Source organism: Chrysemys picta, chromosome 21 (genome assembly GCF_011386835.1).
Source record: "Chrysemys picta bellii isolate R12L10 chromosome 21, ASM1138683v2, whole genome shotgun sequence".
NCBI lineage: Eukaryota > Metazoa > Chordata > Testudines > Emydidae > Chrysemys > Chrysemys picta.
This window is the reverse complement of record NC_088811.1, coordinates 16,775,084-16,797,487: the sequence shown is the minus strand read 5'-3', so window position 1 is coordinate 16,797,487 and position 22,404 is coordinate 16,775,084. Positions and strand designations below refer to the sequence as shown.

The 22,404-nt window shown below is 54.2% G+C and overlaps 1 protein-coding gene across 13 annotated transcripts in view; it reads left to right on the top strand.

The window, feature by feature from the left end:
* ARHGEF10L (Rho guanine nucleotide exchange factor 10 like) overlaps positions 1 to 22,404 on the top strand; it is a 195,690-nt gene that overhangs the window by 57,680 nt on the left and 115,606 nt on the right. For 10 of the 13 annotated variants that reach the window (XM_065575085.1, XM_065575083.1, XM_024111244.3 and 7 more), the window contains 3 exons: positions 1,504 to 1,588; positions 7,651 to 7,935; positions 9,038 to 9,065. In XM_065575085.1, the coding sequence (XP_065431157.1) occupies positions 1,552 to 1,588; positions 7,651 to 7,935; positions 9,038 to 9,065 (350 nt within the window). In that variant the 5' untranslated portion in view covers positions 1,504 to 1,551. Of the gene's footprint in view, positions 1 to 1,503; positions 1,589 to 7,650; positions 7,936 to 9,037; positions 9,066 to 12,661; positions 13,033 to 19,800; positions 20,133 to 22,404 lie in introns of those variants that run through there. The other 3 variants (XM_065575087.1, XM_065575088.1, XM_065575089.1) reach the window with 3 other exon arrangements.

Genomic DNA, 22,404 nt, shown 5'->3' with positions numbered 1-22,404 from the left:
GCTGTGCACATACTGCCCAGTTGTAAAGGACGCACCTGATGCAGCTGGCTGGTGCCCTTTCGACTCTGCCGGCCTCTGGATGCCAGCGGGTTAGACAGGTGTTCCCTCCTCCAGCGGGAAATGAGACTCTCCCAGCTTCGTCCAGAAGCGGATCCAAGCTGCATGCATTGGCCTCTCTCCCTAGTCTGTTTGCCTGGTGCACGGTCCCTGGGGAAGTCTCACTCTCTTGATCTGGGGCGGGCCCCATCTCTATAAGGGTACGTCTACACTGCAATTGCAAACCCATGGCTGGCTCATGCCAGCAGACTCAGGCTCGGGGGGCTCCGGCTAAGGGGCTGTTTAATTGCAGTGTAGACGTACCCTAAGAGGCCAAGCCAACCCCCTGTGTCCAAGCTCCCTCCAAGTTTGGGGGAAGTTTGGATCCCACCCAAACTTAGTGGCTTGGGGCCCGCTCTGCTTTCAAACCTATGGCTTGTTCGGTGCCAGGCTCTGCCCCTCGCCTGCCCTTTGGAACTGAGGGCCTGGGGAGTGGCCAAAGTAAACCCACTGTGCAAACAGGCACGGCTGCTATTCGATCCAGTCGCACTGCAGACAGGGCTTCGCTGCCCCTGTGCAAACGGCGGCTGATAGCACTTTTCCCCTGTAGGCCTTGGGGAATGAAACCTCCAATGTAAAAGACACCCGAGACAGAAAGACGTCTGTGCGTTATGCTCCAGTTTGGGGGGTCATCTTGAGGTGTCTGATAACAAAGGGATGTCTGCAGGTTAGGGAGCATGTTTCCCGTGGCCGCTGGGAACTGCTGAACGGCAAATCAAAGCACAAAAAAAATAAAATAAAAGCCCGTGAGTTATAGCATTTCTCCCTAACAGGGAAGGAAATGTTTCCTGGTTGGGCATTGTGCCAGTGCCTGTCTTTGCATTTAATCAGCTCTGAGTGAGGGCACAGGACGCTGCTTTATCTGGGCTCTCCTTCCCCGCTGGATACCAGCGACATTGTTGCCAGCAGGGTTTGCTACAATCCTGGAGCTGTGCTGCTGGTGTTCTCACCCCTCCCGCTGCTTTGGGCTCCGGCTCTGCCCTCCCCCAGGAAACGCTGCCTCGTCTGTAGCCGCCAAGCGCCTGCGAGGCAGCGTTGTCTAGTGGGTAAAGGAGGGAATTGGGGGGCCCCTGGGTTCTGTTCCAGGTTCTGCCACCACCGAGTCAGGGCAGCCCCTGGGTCCTACCTTATACCTGGCCCTACCATTTACAATCACTCCTGGCTTGAGTGGTTCAGCACCTCTGAAAATTAGGGTGCTTATCTCCAGGGGCCTGTTTCCCCTTCTATCAAAGGGTGTAACCCCTACCCACAGGGCGTGGTAAGCCATAATTAATTAGGAGCAGAGCCCCGTGAGCTGGAAGGTGCTAGTGAAGCACAGGGAATTCTAATGCTTTATTCCCCGCTCCCAGGAATAGACAGACATGGGGGTTTCTCTTCTGACTAGATCTCCTCGCTTTGTGTCCTCAGGAAAGCAGCCGGGAAGGTGCCGGGCGAGACGTCAGGATTCCTAGAGACATGGCTTCCTCCAACCCGCCCCCAAGCCCTGCAGGAGGTAATGTGAACCCAGCCCTTCTCCTTCAAGAACTTGTATTAATCATTAGAAAATGAAACGGATCTAGCCCAGTCCCCTCGCGCTGTGAGCGCGTGGGGCCAGGGCTGGCTTTGTGCTCTGTGTGAGTGCAACGCCTGGCACAAGGGGGCCCCGATCCCTGATCGGCACCTCTAGGGGGCCTCTGCAATCTCAGTCATAAATAACAGCCCCAGACGGGCATGGGGAGTGGCTCGTGATGGGCAGCCTCGGTTTCCCTTCGGCATTGAGGCTTTTGTAATGCAGAGCAGCCTCTCGGGATGCGGGGCTTTCAGCGCCCTCCAAGAGCTACCCGGCAACCCATCGCCCGGCGATGGAATGTCATTCGCTCCTAACAGAGCTCGGAGGCTCAGGCAGGTCACGGCCCCATGCAATTGTAACCCCGAACCAACCCACATCGGAGGGCCGTGATCCTGTCCCTCCCCTGCACTCTTGACAGCAGTGCTGTATGTGGCATTCTTTCCAAAGGGCGGGCCAAGGCGATGTAGGGACGTGGTGCCCGGTTGAACGTGTGTGGCAGGGGAGGGGAGGCAGAAAAGTCCCGGGGTCTGAACCTGCCCTGCCCTGCCGCTCGCATGTAAACCACGGCTAGACTGGAACCTGCAGCCTGCTCACGCTCATTTTACACCCGCGTTGCACAGCATAAATGGCGAGACACGGTGCCAGGCAGGCACTTGACGGTCAGGGAGACCTTGCTAGATATTAGAAGAGCTGGGAAGCCCCGTGAGATTGAATCTACAGGAGGCATTGCAGAGTTACCCTGAGAGCGTCTCTGGGCCCTCCCCACAATTCCCCCGGCATGTGTGCCCAGAAGGACAGACAAGTTCTCCCACGATTCACTGGGAAAGAATCATGGAGCAGCTCTAAGAGCCAGGGGACGTGACCCCACAAGTCCTAGTGCCTCACACAGGCGCCAACTTTTGTTGGCGCTGGTGGGTGCTCGCGATCCCCTGGCCCCGCCCCTGACTCTGCCCCTGCCCCCTCCCTGCCCCATTGGATCCCTCCCCAAATCCCTGCCCTGGCCCCGCCTCTTCCCCAAGCACGCCACATTCCTCCTTCCCTCCCCCCCATCCCAGGCTTGCACGAAACAGCTGTTTTGCGGCGCACGCGCTGGGAGGGAGGGGGAGAAGCAGGATGCGGCAGCCCGCTCAGGGGAGGAGGCGGAGGTGGAGGTGAGCTGGGGCAGGTCGGGGAGCTGCAATTTTCCCCCATGGGTGCTCCAGCCCCAGAGCACCCACGGAGTCGGCGACTATGGTGCCTCACGCGAGTGAGTCCAGTGCCAGTGTAGCATTGCTGTGTGGTTGCTCAAACCCGGGCTGGGCCAGCCTGCGTGTCCATCCCCCGGGTTGACACTGCAGCGAAGACGTCTCCGCAGAGATCACCATACAAACTCCAGGCCTCTGAGCGTTAGGGGGCCACGTTTTCAGAGGAGCTCAACTCCCGCAGAGGCACCAGAATGAGGGGCTGGATTGCTCAGCACGCAGGGTTCATTTTACAGATGGGAAACTGAGGCACAGGGAAGGCTAAATGACTTGGTAAGGTCATATAGGGAGCTTGTGGGAGAGCGGGGACTTAAACCCAGGTCTTTCAAGTCTCAGGCTAGTGGCCTAAGCACTGGGTCATCACCCCGAACCCCAGTTTTGAAGCCTGCTCCTTATGGCCAGGTTTGGATGTGGAACCACTTAGACCCACTTCCCGTCTGCTGTGGTACAGTCCGGTCCATGCTGTACACCCACTGCCTACAAACCAGAGCTGGCCGGCTGAGAGGAACCAAGCCTGGGCCGGTCCCAGAGGCTGCAGTCAGTCCATGCAGCTGCCCGTCCTTCCCCCCGCAGAGCCCTGAGACACAAGGCGATTGCAAAGGGGGACGCTGGAGAAGGAAGAAGCAATGGGATAAATACGAGTTCTTCTTCGAGTGCTTGCTCATATCCATTCCATTAGGTGTGTGCGCGCCGCGTGCACGATCGTCGGAAGATTTTCTACCCTAGCAACACCGGCGGGTCGGCTGTGGAGCCCCCTAGAGTGGCGCCTTCATGGCGCTGAATATATACCCCAGCCGACCCGGCGCCCCCTCAGTTCCTTCGTGCCATACGAGTTCTATTCCAGCAGCTCATAAAGGCCACAGCTGAGATCAGGGCCCCATTTCCCTCCCCCCACCCCGAGTGAGAGACAGGCCCTGCCCTGAACAGCTTATTGTGTACGTGGACAAGGCAGAAAAGAATGCGGGTAAGGAAGGATGTTGTTGTTATGATTATTATTTGTCTGACCATATTGCCTAGGGGCTGCAGTCTCAGACCAGGCCTCTGTTGTGCTACAAACACAGAACAAAAAGACCGTCCCTGTCCCAAACGGCTGACAAGCAAAGTATCCGACAAGAGACAGCAGGTGGATACGGACAGATAAGCTCAAGGACAAAGTGAGATTTTATTTCCGTTTGACAGCTGGGAACTGAGGCCCGGTGTGCGTAAGTGACTTGCCCAAGGTCACAGGGAGAGTCGGTGGCGGAGTTGTCAATTAAGCCCCGAGTCCCAAGCTACAGCCTTAACCACTAAGCCATCTTTCCTTGCACGGAAAACTGCACCACCTAATGAAGCCCTGAGCTGAGGGGAACTCACTGGCAGTACGTGAACGAGCTGGGCCAGCTCTGAGCTGAAGCGCTGCCTCAGAATTTACCTGGCACACAGTTTCTCAGAGGCACTCTGTATACAGCTCTAGGCAGACGGTGAATAGCTGAGTGGCCCAGCCACTGGGCTGGGACTCCGTAGAGCTGTGGTCAAGTCCTGCTCTGCCACCGACTCCATGCGTGACCCTGGGCAAGTCACTTAACCTTGCTGGGCCTCAGTTCCCACCTGTACAATGGAGATCCTAATCCTTCCTTTCTTTTGGACATGTCTATTTACAGTGGAAGCTCTGTGGGGGCAGAGACTGTTTCTCCTGTGTGTGTCTACAACAACACGGGGCCCAGACCTCAGCTGAGGCCTCTAGTTGTTCCTATAATGCTAACAATGAACATTAATAATTTGTCCAAGCCACGCAGAGTGCAAGACTGGTAAACAGGCAGTGTAAATGGAGACGAGTGAAGGAGATTTTAAAACATCTCTGTGCCGACCACTACGGGGTTCTTTGGAGCACAGAACAGGAAGCCTGGAGAGCCTCCAAATAGAATTTTTGATTCTAAACCCGTGACCGTCACTCCCCCTCCTGGTTTTTCATTGGTTGTCCCCCAGAATCAGTTGATCCCTGTGTTTCTTCTGGTCCTGCCCACCCCGCATATGCCCTGGCCTGGTCTTTGCCAGTTCAGCAGTAATGCTGGCTTCCAACTGGTCAGTGCGAGAGGCAGAGGGCGGAAGACGTGGGAGAGGGGCAGAGGAAAGAGATGAAGGGTGAGAGAGGCGCGTCAGAGAGGATGCGGTGACAGGAGGCCGAGGGGGCAGCTGGCCGGCTAATACCTCAGCCGGGGAAGTGCTGGAAAGCAGTTCTGAGACAGGCCCTCCCGAAAAAAACCTCTTAGCAGCAGAACGTGCCTCCCAGTCCTAGGGGACAAGCAGCCTCACGCAGCCCCGCTGCTGCCTTCCTGGATTAGCATGGCCCCATTGCAGGGCAGGGGTTGTTCCCCTTCTCAGCCAGCCAAGGAGAAGCCTGGGCTGTCTCTGAGCAGGCTTGCGGGTGGCGCTGTTTACTCCATAAAATTAATCTCTAAGGTCTTGGCTCCCGGCCACTCTGCATGCTAAATCGGGAGCAGACTGAGATTAGATACCGCCGCTTGCTCGGGCATTTGGAGAAATGTTCTAAAATGCCCCCGGGGCGCCCAGCCACAGACAGGGGGTGCAAGGGAAATAAGAGGGGGGGAGGTGCTGCTGCTGGGGTTTTTAAAAATGGAATTTACCCCCTTTCCCCTCCTGCTATGAGGACCCTAACTGATCATGTGACGGGTGGTGCTGGGCCGGCTTCTCTGCTGAGAGTGGACGTGCACCTTCGCCTGAATTTTCCTCCAATCCCATGTCACTCAGTCAATGCAGCTCAATCCTCACCCACTGCACCCCCTGCTATTCCAGTCCTGGGGCCCCCCCCAGCTCTGTCAGTGCACCTCAATCCTGACCCACTGCACCCCCTGCTATTCCAGTCCTGCCCCTCCCCCCCAGCTCTGCCAGTGCACCTCAATCCTGACCCACTGTACCCCCTGCTATTCCAGTCCTGCCCCCCCCAGCTCTGCCAGTGCACCTCAATCCTGACCCACTGTACCCCCTGCTATTCCAGTCCTGCCCCCCCCCCAGCTCTGCCAGTGCACCTCAATCCTGACCCACTGTACCCCCTGCTACTCGGATTCTAGCCCCTCTGGTGTGCAGCGCACACTGCTCTTCCAGTCCTGGTCCCCCAAATAACACTACCAGTGTACCTCAGTCCTGACAAGCGTGGGTGTTCTCTCTTTTTCTCTCTCTCTCTCACACACACACACACACACACACACACACACACACACACACACACACACACACACTGCTGTTCCAGTCCTCGTCCCCCAAATAACATGACTGGTGTACCTCAGTCCTGACAAGCGTGGGTGTTCTCACACACACACCTCTGCCAATACACATCTGTTGTAAACTTCAGCACTCCCCGCAGTTCCAGGCCTGGGTCACCAAACAGCCTGATCAATGCAGTTCCCTCCTGACCAGCTGCCCCAGACCTGGGACCTCACTGACAGCTCTGCCAACGCACTTCAGTCTTGTCCTGCAGACCCCTCCATCCTGGCCCGTGCTGAGCACCCAGCTGCTCTTGTTAGGTTGAATTTAAGATTTGTCAAATGCCCTTTAGGAACTGGGTTAACTGACCAACACACTTATTTTACCTGTGACTTCCCCTGGATTTAAGCTCATCTCTAGTAATAATAATAATAATAATAATAATAATTTGCTTTCTTATCTAGCGCTTTCCATCAGCAGATCTTAAAGTCCTTTATCAGGATCATTATCCCCATTTTACATATGGAGAAACTGAGGAACAAAGAGGGGAAGTGATTTGCCCAGCAGGCCCATGGCAGGAATAGAACCCAGGCCTCCTGAGTTCCAGTTCAGTGTCCTAACCACTAGGGCAAAATGCCAGGGGATGTGACATAGCATTGCTCACCCTATGCCTCTGCTAGGCTGAGCTGTGCTGGAGAAGCGGTGGCGCTGTGGTTTTGTTTCCATTGCACTAGGACACTCCAGGGGAAAGCGTTTAGGGGCAGGGTGTGGCACCCATTGCACTCAGTACAGGTGAGCCCACCTGAGCGGGACCTGTCCTCGCAGCTAGTGACTGGTGGCTGTACCGCTGCGGGGGCGTTGGGGGGAGTCTGATTGAAACCAGGACAATGCTTTGGGTGCTATAATGGAGGGAGGAAGGGGAGATCCCAGTCCTGCTGGAGATACTCAATGGTGCTTTCACTGGTCCACGGGAGGATCGAAATAACCGGTTGCTTGAGACCTTGATGAGTAGGAGAGATGATGCTCCTGGCTGGGACATCTGCAGGGGTTGAATGTCTGAATGCATGAGCCTCTCTTGTTTGAGGTAGAGGGTGAGGTCCAGGGGAGATAGCATAGCGTAGTGGACAGGGCACTACAGTGGGACTTGGAAGATCTGGGTTTTATTCCCAGCTCTGCTGCTGGGAGACCTTGGACAAGTCACTTCCCCTCTCTGTGCCTCGGTTTCCCTATCTATAAAGTGAGGATAAAGATACTGACCTCCTTTGTAAAGCACTTTGCGATCTACTGATGGATAGGGCTCAGTGATATTATTAGCATGGAGACAGTAGCAGATTTATAAACCTGTAATACCTGGTACGGCCAGTGGAGGGGGACAGAGCCACACTGTTAGTATGGGTATGAAAGCAGTAGCAAATTGACTACATAGACCACACTGCATTGGCGTTCCGAGGGGAAAAGGGTCCTACCTTTCATCTGTGATTTGGCTGCTTAGAGTTGTCATGTTTTCCTTCCCCCCCTCATCCAAAGTCCACTGATCCACCTAATTGTTACATCTTCTGGCAGGAGACGGGCTAGTGCCGGGGGCCCTGGAGACCTCGACCGAGGGGGAGGAGGAGCTAGGGGAAGCGTTTGATTTCGACGACAGTGAAGAGGAGGAAGAGGATTCCACAGTAGGGGTCAGCAGCGCTAGCACCGAACCCAACGTCGGAGTGACCCTGCAGGCCCCGCCCAGGAGGCGTAGATCAGGAATCGCTGCTGAGACCCACTCGTCAGCCCAGCAGGAGAAGGATGGAGCGCCCCCTGCAGGGCAGGCACAGCTGACCGACTCTGGATCGCGCACCAGCGCTGGTAAGTAGGGCTTTCAGCTCGGGTTAACGCAGGATACTTCACGCCCAGCATCTCTCAGGGGTCTTTGCAAGACTCAGGGTTGCAATGGGACATGCTCAGCCTACTGGCCCCATTACAGAGCTGCAGAAGGAATGGGTAAGAACCAGGTCCTGGGTCTCCGTTGCCCTGCCCCGCTGGCAGTCACGCACCCCAGTGCAACGTGAATTTCACAAGCTACCCTCCTGACCTGGCAGGGATCGACACCCGGTCCGCGATCCCTTTGCAGTGGTGTAAATGACTAATGAAGTGCACGACAATAGAGAATCAGGGCCGCCCTGTTTTGTACTTCCAGGCTCTGCCGATGCCCCTTGATCGAAACCAGCCACTCCCCTCCCCCACTATTCCAGTCCTGGCCCCCCCCCGCCCTGGCCAGTGCCCCTAAATCTTGACCCGAAGCCTCGCCCGCCCGCCTTCTGCTTTTCAAGTCATGGAACTCTACCATTGCCCTCAAATTCTGTTTAGAGTATGAGGGGGAACATTTTTTTTTTTCAGTCTCATCCCTGAGACATCCTACTGTAGGGCATACATGCTGGCCAAAGACCAAGCCCTTCCTGAGAGCTGGCTCGGGGACTGTCAATTTCAGTGGAACAGAACGCTCATTCACCCAAACTTGAAAAGTCTCCCTGAAACATGTTTCAAACTCGCTTGGCACTAGATTGAGCATGTCACAGAAGGCTTGAAAACGAAGTCAGCGTGAGTGAGAGCTTCTTGGTGCTGCTAATATTGGTCCAGCACGGAGGGTATGTTCTGCTTGTAAACCAGACATGCTGATATAAACCCTCATGCTTCAGGGCATAAGCAAAAACCCTACTTAATGGAGGTCAGGAAGGAACTTCTTCTAAGACCAGGTTGTCCCTTAATTGTCCACTACTGGGTTTCCTGCACCTTCCTCTGAAGTAGCTGATGATAGCCACTCTCAGAGACAGGCAACTGAGCAGCATGGACCCGTGCTGTGATCCAGCAGGACAATTCCTGTGGTCTTGTCAGCTCTGATTCTTGTTGTGCTTGGGTTAACGTACTCTAAGATATCGACTTGGTTTCCTTCTGCTTTTGTTTTTGACAGATCCACTTGACACAAAGCTACAGACAGAGTAAGTGAGTCTAGATTTTATTAAAAAACCCACCCCAAACCCTTGGGTGCTTGTTGGGTTATATCGGACGGGGGAATTCGAGGGGTGTGAGGTAGGGGATGAGAATGCAAATTGTTAATAGAACCCAAGATGCTTTGCTGGCAATGGAGAGACAAAAGCCTGTCTTGTTACATGCTACCTCTTGCTCTCCAGTGACCGTGAAGTCCAAGTCCAGTCTGGCGTGCAGCTGCTGGTCACCTCCTTTTGCCTTTTCCTCCTTGCTTGCTCACAGGTGGGGGCCTGATCCCGCAAACATTTGCTCACGGGCTTCACATTAAGCGTGTGAGTAATCGCACTGAAGTCAATGTGGCAACAGCCCCCGTTATTCCAGTCCTGGGACCTAACCACTGCAGCCGATGGGGCGATTCACATGCTCAAAGTTAAGCCCATGTATAAGGGCTTGCAGGGCAGGGTCTCAGGCAGGAATTGTGCCTACTGCTTTGCGCTGAAGGCTGCGGGTCAGGAGTCCTGGGGTCTATTCCTGGCTCTGTCACTGACTCACTCTCCGTGATTAGAACATCGCTTCTCTTCTCCGTGCCTCAGTTTCCCTGACATGCTGTCATCTCTCCCTCCCCAGCAGCTCTTCTCCCTGCTTCAGGATATCACTGTGATGTGCAAAAGGATCCCAGGGCCCGGGGCTATCAAGTGATTCTCCTGCTCCCCAGTGACTGGGTTTGTTTGGGTCTGTGGTTTGGTGAACACAATGGAGCTTTCAGGGCAGCTGAGCCTACGGGGCGTGTGAGGCCTGGGAGGTTTGGGGGAATGCCAGGTGTGGCCAAAGCACAGCCCGTGGATTTCTGCAGCGCAACTCGGTCGGCTGCCCTCGCCTTTCACACAGAGGTGAGGCTCAAAGGACAGGCCCCAGCGTGCCAGGCACTCCCGTCGGGGCAGGCGGTTTTACTACTCAAAATGGCTGGGGCCAGTCAGAGGGCATCGCCTACTGCTGGCCAGAAGCATGTTAAGACATCCCAACTTCCTGGACTTGGAAAATGTCTGCGGTTTTCTCCCTTCCTTTCTCCTCTCGTTCCCCACTCCCTGTCTGTGCTGTCTCGTGATGAATGGATCCAGCCCTCTCGCGTTCCCTGTAAGACTTTGCGCCAGCTCCTGGACTGTGGCTACCAGCACACGGTGCAGTTCTGGTGTGTGTGCGTGCACAAGTGCTTTAAAGTTCACCCCTGTGCACAGAGTGACCAGACAGCAAGTGTGAAAAATCGGGACGGGGGTGGGGGGTAATTGGAGCCTATATAAGAAAAAGACCCAAAAATCGGAACTGTCCCTATAAAATCGGGACTTCTGGTCACCCTACCTGTGCGCTGCCCTGATCCTGCAGCTCTGGGCTGCGCTTGAGCAACCAGCGGGCTGCTCCGACTTATGCCAGCTACAACGGGTTGAAACCACAGTGGAGCGGTGTCCAGGGTGTATGGCAGAGAGGGCAGGGGCCTGGGGTCTGCTGGGAATGGAAGAGCGAGTGGGTTCTGCCCCCAGGGAATGTCTGTGAGGAGTGGGAATCGGTCCTGCTAAGGACTGGCCACTTTGTGACTTGGAGGGCTACCCAGGCAGATTGCCAGAAGCCTGAATGATTTATAACTGTACTGTGGTATTTACGGCCTTGCGTCTCCAGGGCTCACAGAACTGGCTGCCCCCCGAGACGTGCCATTCGCCGGCTCTGCCTCCGGCTTGCATTCCCAGGGAGAGCCCTGTGACCGTCTGCCCCTGACCGTGGGGACGTGCCAGGTCCTTCGACCCTGCCCAGTGCTTTGGCCTGGGTTCTGGAACCTCAGCAGAGTGGCCACCTGATCCCCCCTCCGCCAGCGGAGCAAGTGAAATTGACAGGCGGGTGGCAGAGGGCGTCTGCCTTGGGGAGCATCCTTCACCCGGCCAAATCCCCCTCCACCCCATCTCCCCACAGGAGAGGCGTCCCACTCACTGCCGTAGTCCTTGAGCCCACTCTCCTCGCAGTCTGGTCCATGGGGTGGGAGTGGGGTTGCTGGGGCGATGGGGGAGTGGGCGCAGCTCCCCTGGTCCCCATTGTGCCTTCCTCACTTTGGGACGGGCACCCCGGTTTCTCAGGTTGAGGGGCGTCAGGGCGTTGAGGGGTTGTACTTGGCCCTGGGGACCTCCTGCCTTAGCAGGACTGGACATAGCCCCTAACGAGTGCAGAGAGCTGGCCTGTCCATACGCCCCCGGCTTTCCCTGTCCTCCCTCCCACCTCAGCATCAGTCAGGCTGATTGAAAGCCGTTAACCCTACAGAGTGCGCTACAGCAGGCAGGCCAGCACCCCGAGCTTTCGAGCTCATGCACTGGCTGGAGGAGCCGTGCTTACTGTCCCAGAGGGGCTGGGGCAGTTTGCTTGCCTGGCACTTAGCAGTCAGATCACATGTCACATTGTTGCTCGACTCCAGGCCTTGCGTCAGGGCCCAAGAATCCACAGCGGTTGCTCAGCGAGCAGCTGTAAACTGTGTTATTGACATCACGGGCTCTGTAGGGCTGGTGGAGTAACGGGCATGGGGAAAGGGAGGGCTCTGATTGCCCAGGGAGTCATCCTGGTGATAGCAGAACAGGATTATTGCTACACATTTTATTATTATAACTTTATGAGCCAGGAGAGATGTAGGTCAGGGCCCCGTTGTGCTGGGCGCTGCACAGCTGCATAGTCCGTGGCCCAGACAGATAAGGGCAGGGAGGAAGAATTATTACAAATGAGGACTGGAGGCACAGAGAGATCAAGGGCATGAACAATTCATTTGTGGCAAGATGGGATGTGCATCTATCTCATGCTAATCCTCTTCGAAAGGGGACAAGATCAAAGCGCACTGCTGAAGAGTTAGTGCACGTCAGCAGGGTCCACTGGGACAGTTAGTCCGTGGTAGGCCGGGGGAGGGTGGATTCACACCCCATCCTGCTGTGAATTAATTGTTCATGTAGACAAGCCCTAAGTGACTGGCCCAAGGCCACCCAGGGAGTCTGTGGCAGAGCTGGGAATTGACCCCAGCTCTTCTGAGTCCCAGCACAGTCCCTTCGCCACAAGATCACCTGAACTGGCTCAGAAGCATATGTTTTATCCCCCTCTTCTCCTGTCTGTCTGGGCATTTAACCCTCACTCAGCAATAGTTCATCCCAATCCCCCAAATCCAACATCCTCCTGCCCCATGTATTTATTTTGTGGGTGAGTCCAAATCTGGATTGGAATCAGAATCAGTATTATTTATTACGGGCAGCCTCTGGGAGCCCCAGACAGGGATCAATACCCCAGGTGCTGTACAAACACAGAACAAAAAGAGTTCCCAGACAGCCTGCCCCTACCTCTGAATTGGGACAAATCACACATTCCCCCATTGCCAGATCTGAGCAACCCTGAGCTTTGGGACTGCAGTGTTCCCAGGGTGGCTCAGGTTCTGAATTTTGCATCTGTGGATCCCTCGCTCATCAAGATCAGTACTATAGTTCAGGTGACTTGTCTCTCCAGGGTGGCCAGCTGTTTGGGCCAGACCTGTCTTTTTGTTCTCTGTTTGTACAGTACCTGTACGGTGGGGTCCTGGGCAGTGACTCAGGCTCCTAGGTGTTATGGTAATACAAAGAACGAATAATACTCTAGAGCACTGAGATTTCCTCACTGAGAAGGTATCCAGCACGGCTTTGACTTGTCCCCCTAATTCAGCACCTGTGGGGTTAACATGATACTCAGCCGGCCTTCTCCCCAGCTGCGAATAGCTGGCTTGTTTCACATGCCCACAGCTCCACCCCACCCTCTCCCAAGGTGATAATTCAGGTGAGCTAGGAGGCACCAAAAGGAGCTGAATCTGTGGGAGGGATGAGCTTGTGCCCCTGCTTGGAACAAAGGCAGCCTTTGTGGGTTTTGCCCTGGGGTCTGTATGGATCACTCCAGTAGCTTTGCCTATAGGTGCTTCCGTAGTACCTTCCTGGCCAGGTAAGGGAGGCAGGGGGTTGCTCTGGGTGTGGCTATTGCTTCATGAGGCAGGTCGTGGTTTGCCCTCTGAGAGCAGGGGGAGTCCCAGGCCTGTGCCTGGTGTTATGACTCAGCTAGAACCTTATGGTAAATATTTCAGGGCTTTCTCCCCACAGTCTTACAAGGTGTTTCCAATTTCTAATCCTAGCACTTACATCTCCCTCCCACGAGAGCTCCCTAGGCCTTTAGCTTCATCTCCAGCGACCCCTTGGCAAACATTTTAAAGGCTACTAAACGTTCTCTTTGCAGGCTCTCCAGGCTTCCTGTCCTTGCTCCAAAGAACCCTGTAGCGATCGGCACGGAGATGTTTTTAAATCTTCACTCTTCTCCAGTTACACTGCCTGTTCACCATTCTTGCACTCTGTATGGCTGGGACAAATTATTCATATTCATTGTTAGCAGCTAGAGGCCCCCTTGGTGCTACACACGCACAGCAAGAGACAGTCTGTGCCCCAGAGAGCTTCCACTGTAAATAGACGTGGCCGAGAGAAAGGAAGGATTAGGCTCTCCACAGTATAGGTGGGAACTGAGGCCCAGCAAAGTTAAGTGACTTGCCCAGGGTCACACGTGGAGTCTGTGGCAGAGCAGGAATTGAGCCCAGCTCTACTGAGTCTCAACCCAGTGTTTGACCCACTTGGCCGTCTACCCTGTATGTACGAACAGACTAGTCAGTTTCCTTCTCCGGTTTGCGTGTATGTCTGTTGGTGCTGATAAGGGCCCATCAAATTGTCCTTGGTACTTTCACCCACACTACGATTCCCACGATCCGAATAACTGCTCCATTCTCTGAGATACATATTAGCTGCTAACAAACATTAAAGCAATTCTCCCCCCCCCCATTTCATCTCCCACGTCCCTTAGCTCACCTCCCCCAGGGAAATAGTGTTTTGCAATGTTTGCATTGCAAACACAGGAATGTTTGCTGGTTAAACTTTTCTATTGGCATATACGGTTCCTGGATAAATTCCTACAGGCTTTATGTTCAGCTTGACGCTTGCTTGCTAAATCTAAATTTGGGCTAGAAATGGCCTGTGTGCGGGCTGGGCCCCACCTTTCCTTATAAGTGTTACCTCCCCCCCCCCCCCTTCTCTTCAGCCTGCACTCCTGGGAGTGGGTCTGTCTGCTTGTGACCTTTATCCTCCGTTCCCTCCTGCTTGGGTTGTCAAGGCTGTTTGAACCCCATTCCTGCTGCTGCTGCATAAACCCAGCCCACTGGTCTGTTGTAATCCAGGCGTTTAGACCCCCCAGGCGGAAATTGACAGAGAAATTGACAGGAGAGACTCCACCGGGGATTCCAGTGATTTGGGGGTATGACTTTTTCCCTGCCTGGGAGCGGTGTTAGGCAGATCTCCACTGGGTGCTGCTGTTATATCCACCCCAGGAGTAGATTGTGCAACCCTGTCTGAGAGTGTCTGGCTCTTTCTCTCTTCATCCTACCTCTCATTTCTGTGGCTGGGTCATGCCATTATCTGATCTCTGGGCTGGCATCATTTTGAATCCCAGCTGCAAAATCTACCATCTCAGGGAGGCATTTGCAGCTGGGAGAGTCTGCTGCAGATTTGAGCCTCCCCTATCGCAGGCTCTGCCCAAAACCACCCATCCCTGGCGAAGCAGCAGGCCCTGGGTTGGTAACGCATTGTTTTACTCGTGCAGGGACACGCATAAATGTGGTCAGCTGGATTGTACTGGGCAAGGGGCGTGTGTGTGTTAAAACAAGAATGTATTAACCCCTTCGCCTCTAAAGGTATGTCTACACTGCAGTTAAACACCCACGGCGGGCCTGGGTCGGCTGACTCACGCTTGCTGGGGTCAGGCTGCAGGGCTGTAAAATTGTGGTGTAGAGGGTCAGGCTGGATTCTGGGCTCTGGGACCCTCCCCCAAGTGTCTACACCACAATTTGACAGCCCCACAAGCCCACGTCAGCTGGCACAGGCCAGCCACGGTGTTTAATTGCAGTGTAGACATACCCTAAGCCACAGGTAGTGCCTCTTGCATGTGACAACAAAGGTTTCCAGGCTGAACTGGGTTCAAAGGGGCACCAGAACCATCTGCAATTCTCATCCTCCAGTCGGGCAACCTGAGATCCGCTCCGTCTTGGCCTATGTCATTCATATGCACAGAAGAATTGGGGAGCGATTTTCCCCCCCCCCCCTTGTTCCTTCTGTATTTTCTTGTATAGGGTCTTCGTTTGCTGGCTCGCTGTGGTCGAGAGCATGGGGCTATGAGTCCGGGAAGCCCATGTCCTATTCCTGGCTCGCAGTGTGTCACTTCCCTGCTCTGTGCCTGACTTTCCCCATCTGTACAATGGGGATCACGCTGACCTGCTTTTTTAAAAGTGCTTTGAGATCCTCTGGCTAAAGGTTCTATCTGAGTGCAAACTGTTAATGTTTTAATTTTAAACTCCATACGGAGATGGAAACAGTTAGCTTCTTGGTGTTCTAGAGGAGATTACAGCCTTATTTAGAAAAATGGATACACCTAGTACTTTGTTCTTTCTTGATGAGAATAAATCCCTTTAGACTGGAACAGTTTGCTCTTTGCATGTGGAATATACATAACTCAGGCTCCCCTCTGCCTGTTTCATAACCAAACGATTTGGGAAATGCTTTCAGTAGAGCTGGAAAATTTGAGTTTTGGGCAAAAAATTAACTGAACTATTTTGGCTGAAATTCAAAACATTTTGATTGGGAAATCCTGCCACAGTGCCTCATCAGAGTTGTAGTTTGGGTGCACCATGCTTTCATTATCCTCCAGCGGCTTGCCTCTTTGTTTGGACTACATGCCCCATGATGCACTATGATGTCACTTCATGGTGACAGGATGCAGTGCCCTGTGGCTGTGGTGCATGATGGGAGATGAAGTCCAGCTGGGAAGGCTGGCCATAGAGAATGAGGGCAGGAGACATCTGAACTATAACTTCCATGAGACGTTTCAGGCTTGAAATATTTCATTTTTTGGCCAAAAGTCTCTGGTTTGGGGCATTTGATATTTTTCAACGAAACATCAAACATTTCTGTAGAAAGCAGATACTTTTCACAAAATATTCGGTTTACTCAAAAATCCAATTTTTTCACCCATTAAAAGACCGTTTTGGTGAAGCTTTAGTCCTTTAATACGCTGTTCTGTCATGCATCGTGTTTGCCTAGAATTCAGAGCATATGTAATGACCCCCCCCCCCCGAGTAGGTTTCTAACCTAGGAACTTCAGCACTCTATCATGGACCTCTACTGCTGCAGCTGAAGGAATAAGTCGATTAGTGGTTAGTAGTTGTAGGCTATTATCCTGCAGTATACCAGCTACTAGAGGGAAGGGTACCACCAACACTGTGCTGAGGGGTGTGTGTAGCAGAACCCGTTTCCCTGGATGTGGCCTCCACCAGTGCTAAGAGCCAGGTCTATATTTGCATTGTCATCGGCGTGTAACTAACGCATGACACGAGGCTGAAGTCAATTAAACACAGATGGCTTGTTGGCTTCATTTGTGGTGTTTTAATAGCATCAGTTGTTCCGTCCGTCCGTCCTTCCTTCCTGTGCTGCTGGCAGCCGCCGTTCCAGCTTCCCCACCTCACTGACAGGGTGGCCACCGCTGAGGTACAAAAAACTGGGATGGTCCCATAAAACTGGCTAGCTGGCAGTGCGCGCTGCGCGTCCTGACTGATTTACCAGGGCAGCTACCTCGAACAAGGGATCATCCTTGGAAAACCTGGACGGGGGGCAGCTTTACCCTTTGAGCCTATGCCACTGCAGCGAAAAGCAGGAAGTGCTGAAAAAATGGACAGGGGACTCGTTGCTGGCAGCTGGGAAGAGGTAGCTCAGAACCAGTGGGAGCTCTCGGAGACACTGTGTGGTATTGGGGGCGGGGGGGGGGGGGAGCAGAAGGGTTGGGAGAACACTTTAGGCAATAATCACTGAGCACTTCATGCCTGCCTATATTTTCTTTCCTTGGGCCTCAATTTACCATGTCCCTGCACTTCACGTTGTCATTTACCCCAGAGCAAAACGCTCCTGGCTCCGAAACGGCAGCGTTTCACACCTGCTTTGCTCTGGTGGGAAAGGTGCAGGGCAGTGGTGAATCTGGCCCTGTGTGTTTGCGCGGCAGGGCAGTTCAGGGGCAAGGAGTCAGAACGCCTGTCGTCATCGTCTTCCCGCCCATGCTGCTTTTGGTTTCCGGCGTGATGTTGGGCCAGTCGCTTCAGTCTGAATTTTCCGAAGTGCTGAGCTCTTGGCTCTGGTTGAGGGGAGAGGTGGGTCTCAGCACCCCTGAAAGACAGGCCTGTAACCTTGCTACCGTAGCTTCCCATCTGTACAATGGGGATAAGAATCCTGATGTCTCCCAGAGCTGCTCCAAGCCTGTACTAAATTTCTGCAAAGCAGCTAAGCTCCTCTGATGGATGCGAGGCGAAACGTTTCCTAGAGGCATTGCGAAGGCATTTCTCCTCCTGCCATCTGGGCACTCCCATCTTGGGAGGAGATAGGGAATGTTTCTCTAGATCCCAGCTAATTTGGTGGCTGTGAAACCTGCCCGGAGACACTGAAATCCCCGGCTGTCTGGTCTCGGGGCCGGTGCACCCTCGCACGTACGTTCTGGATGCAAGTCGCTAACATGCACTGATGTTCCGGTGTTACAGCAACCGCCATGTGCGGAGATCCCGGCATGGCCTGTTCTCAGAGAATGACCTGAGTCATATGTGCGTGGGCGTGTATCCATGCAAGGCAGGTGTTGGGCTATTAGATGAAGCCTGAAAGGTGAGAGTGTGGGTGGTTTTAGTTGGGTACACAACCCCATTTGGTATGGCTGGCTAGATGCAGGCAGGAGCAAGGGAAGCCTTGACTCTGGCGACTAGAATGACACAGGGGTGTGATGTTCTGTCACTGGACAGCTTGGGGCTGGTTGCAAGAGCTGGGGAAGTCCCCAACAGGCAGAGCATGGGGACTGTGGCAGGGTGATCTCCCTGCCCATCCGGTCGTGCTGCTGGGAAGGCGGTCAGGGAAGCCCGGTGAATTTTTCTCTGCAGAACCTGGACTGGTTGCTGGAGTTAGAAGCCAGCTCGGTTCCAGTGTTTGCCTCCCCACAGGCCATCTGAGCAACTCCCCTTCCCCTCCACCTCTAGGTCTCTCCTGGCATCACTCCCTCGCAGTTCTCCCTGCTATTAAACACCTGCATTTCGAGTGCTTTCCCGCCGCGATGCCTGGCCCAGTGCCTGTGGGGATGGGTGGTGGACCAGGAGGTTTTGGTGGTGGAGGCTAGAGGAGATATGAGCATTTTGAAGGAAACTTATGCAGGTGCATGTGGGCGTGGCTCACGGGCTCAGACCCGAGTTAGATCGGAGGCTGTTTTCTTGGACTGTTCACCCCAGCATGTTAGTTCTGGGTCTGAATTGCAAGAGTTCGCTTCAGATCTGAGCGCGCTCAGCGTGCCGGGGTGCTCAGAGCTGGGATTCTGTTTGAGGGATGCGAGGACAGTTAGGACCTGCCTGGATGTAGCTTTGCAGACCACAAGCTCCTTTATGAATAGCAAAAAAAATTAAAAAGGGGATTTCTAACAGAGAGTTAGAGATGTTAGCAGGCTGCTTCCACTTATGGTGGGCAGATAACCGTTTAATCCTGAGCCCCTAATGGCATTCAGAGGGAACCGGCTTTAATACGCTATATCATGATACTGGATTTGCTTTTTAGTGTTGTGATTCTTTTTCATTTAATTTCTTTGACCAAACGTCTCCTTTCTAAAAGCAAAACTACTATTCTATAAGCTCCAAGGAGCAGCCGGTAGCTGCGTTTAAAGGTTAAGTAGGTTAGCTGCTTCAACTTGTGGTGTTTGGAGTGGGATGGCCAGGGCATTTCAGTACATTGTGCTTCTCCAAGTTTCCCCTGCAGTTTCAGCTAGAGACGTTATTCTTCACCCCTTGTTCTAAATTGTTGCCTAGCGTGGCTGTGCGCTACAGCCCAGAGGTGGCTGCATTTCAGTAGTGAGTGAAGGGACCTCAGCAGGTAGGAACTGATATGTCCGATTGAAGAGTGGAAACCTGCTGTGATCCTGTAGGGTTAAAGGTTTCAGAGGGGTAGCCGTGTTAGTCTGTATCCGCAAAAAGAACGAGGAGTATTTGTGGCACCTTAGAGACTGACAAATTTATTTGAGCATAAGCCTTTGTGAGCCCCCGAAAGTACTCCTCATTCTTGTTGTAGTATTAAAGATATAGACAGTTGTTGTTAAACACGCTTAAAAAATGATTGTTGCTGTGGTAGCATCTAGCCGCCCCTCTGAGCTCACTGCCCTGTTGTGCTGGGCGTGGCACAGATGCATAATGAGAGACAGTTGCTGGACTGAAGAGCTTGCAGTTCAAATATCCAACACAGACACAACCTGGAGAGGGGAAAACAGAGGCATGTAGGTGAAGGGACTCGCCCGAGGCCACTCAGCGGGTCAGTGGCAGAGCTGGGAGTAGCAGCTAGGTCTCCAGTGACCCTGTCTATTCTATTAACACTAAGTAGCTACCTGAGGCTGTTTCCTCCCGGGTCAGGCTCCTGGTGTCTGTCGCTGTTTCTCACACAGCTCTCGGTGTCTCCACAGCTCTTGACGGACATACAGGGCCTCTGATCCGGTTCATGGGTTCTTCTCTCTCGTCCTGCCAATCCGGGCTTTCCTCAGCCCATCTAGAAGGCAGCCGTGAGCGGAGGAAGGTTAAGAGGCGGGGCGGTGGCGCTCCTGGATTCAGCAGCAGTTGCAGGCAACAGGGAGTGATGTAATGAGGGTGGAGGAGATGCTGCCTGCTAAAGGGAAGAGACCGCGATATTGCTCAGTTGGCTGCCTCGGGATCTCGCCCAGTCAGCACAGCCAGCGTGTGTCCCCGGCCCAGTGCACGCTGCAGTGCAGAGGAGGGTGGGCGTGTGGCTGAAGAGAAGGCTCTCTGGATGCCAGGGGAGGATTGAACCGGGAGCCGCGGTGATGGGTCTCCTGCCAGGTCCGGAGAGAGGGGTCTGATTTCTGGACTGGCAGGCGTGGTCGGCGGTGTCTGTATCCCTGCTTTTCCCAAGGAGAGCAGGACACTTGGCTTTGCTCTGAAGGTACGTGAGGAGGCAGGTGCCGCTTCCTGGGTTCCCTGCAGGGAGAGAGGATGGAGGCAGCAGAGGCTGCTGGGAAAGTCCCGTGCTGACGGTACAGGAAGCTGTAATGGCAGCCTTGCTAGGCCCTGCCACTGCTGGGTAGGGACGTACTCCTTTGGTGTTCAGGGGACGGACATCCAATAGGGGACTCTGTTGCCGGGCCCGCAAGGGGGCCAAAAACTGGGGAAAACGGAGCCCTCCCCGACAGGCCTGTTTTGCCAACAGATTGGAAAGTGGGCACAAGTGAGTCGAGGCCTGACTGGAGGGCTGAATGCAAGACCTGTCCCGCTCGGCAGGGAGACACCCTCCCAGATTTGGCTCAGGCCCTGGGGGGTGATGAAGTGGGAATGGTCTGTGGTATTTTTATGGGGTGGGGTGGAGAGCTGATGTGTACCTCAGTTTCCCCTATATTTTGCATGGCTACCGGGTGGGTGGAGGGAAGGTCTAGGTTTGCTCTCTGGGCAGCTAGGAGGCATAGGGGTGTGTGTGTGTGTGGCGGGGAGAAGGGATAAAGTGCTGGCTTCTCACCTGGAAACTGACTAAGGAGGTCAGACCAAGCCTGAACCTGGGGCTCGGCTCGTTACACCTTGATCTGACCTAACCAGGATAGCCTGAGCTTTAACCTTCGCTTCCCTGTGCTCCCCAAGGGCTTTCGGCTTGTGCATGCCGGGGGACTAGTGAATGGTTACCTGGTTTGGGGAAGGCCGCCTGTCACTGTAAATACTCGGAGACCATTGCTCTCTGAAAAGCTCCTCCCGTCGGAGTCTGGCTGGGCTGGATTCGCTGCAGGGAGCCGTGTTGAGACAGTGGGATTGCTGGTGCCGTCGGACAATGTAGGAAGCTGTGGGTCTGCCCCGTGCGGATCTGTGTGGGTCCTGCCCCCCAACTACAGGCCAGGGCATAGACCTGGCCTTGTGACCTGGACGCTTCCCCCGACGTTTTATTTACTTAATAAAGCCAGGCCCAAGCGGACAGTCTGAGCTCTGAGCCTAAGCTCTGTCCGCCCACCACCCTCCTGATTTAAAGCGGAGATCTTAGTGTGTTAGTCCAGCCCGTGTGGGGCTGGTCCACGCTAGCCCTTCATCCAGGTTTGGATGCCTCCTGCTTGCAAAGCTTCCCCTGAGCACTGCGGTGAGCCATGTTCTGTGATGTTAGGAGATGGATGTCGACTCTGCTTCTTTCCCTAGTTCCATGATGGGGATTTGAACCTGGATCGCGGCTTCCCTGTAGGGCTGGGGAGAGGCTGGGTGCGTTCACTCAGCGCACTATTGAGCGGCCCGGATGCTGCTTTAATAGCTGTTCAGATAATACCATGAGGAGAGGGCACAAGGAGCACATGTGTTTGTGTCTGGAGACTTTAACCCACCCCCTGCTCCCCAGGTCTGAGATCATGGCTGGGTCTGCCCAGTTAGGTCATTTTCCTGCAGGGCTGGGACAGGCAGAAACCTTCAAGGGTGCCCCCCGGGGAGGGGGATGCGGGTCACCAGGACGCTCCGTCAGCTGCTGTCTGGGAAACAGCCCTTGTGGCTTTGATCTCGCTGGCTGCTCTCAGGCATCCTGTTCCACCCCACCACACACACTCCAGCCCTCCCCCACCTTTCCCAAAGCTCGGACACAGACCTGCCTCCCCTCGAATACTGGTGGAAGCCCCCGCACCGTGCTTCTTGCACTGAGTTTTAAAAATTCTTAACCCCTTCCATGCTGGATGATGGGCCCGGTTTGTCTGGCAAATGAGTGGACATCCCTGGGACAGCCTGCTGTCGCCTGCTTCAGGTGGCAGATGGGCTTAGGGGATGTGATCATGTGCTGACACCAGTTTGGCTGCTTACAAGAATCTCCAAGAGGATGGAACGTTAGACTGGAAATCTCGCAAGGGGGAGTTTTTTTTCTGTGTCTTTTGGCCCTTCTGCTGCCATCTGGCACCAGGGAGCCTAGTGCCGCAGCCTGCACACGTGAAAAATAATGCAGGAGGGGCACAACTAACGGAGCTCTTCCAACCTCAAGGGTTAGATTGAAGTTTGGGCTGAAGGTTCACGCCAGCCCTGTTTGTCCAGCCCTGCTGGGTATCGGGAGGGTGCTGTTTGTTTGGATTGCAGTAATGCCTGTGCACCTAGGGCTGTACAGACGTAGTGGGAGCTGGTCCCTGCCACTAAGAACTTGCAGTCTAGTGGCAGAGAAAGAAAGTATTATCCCCACTTCACAGGTGGGAAACTGAGGCACGGAAAGAAAGTGA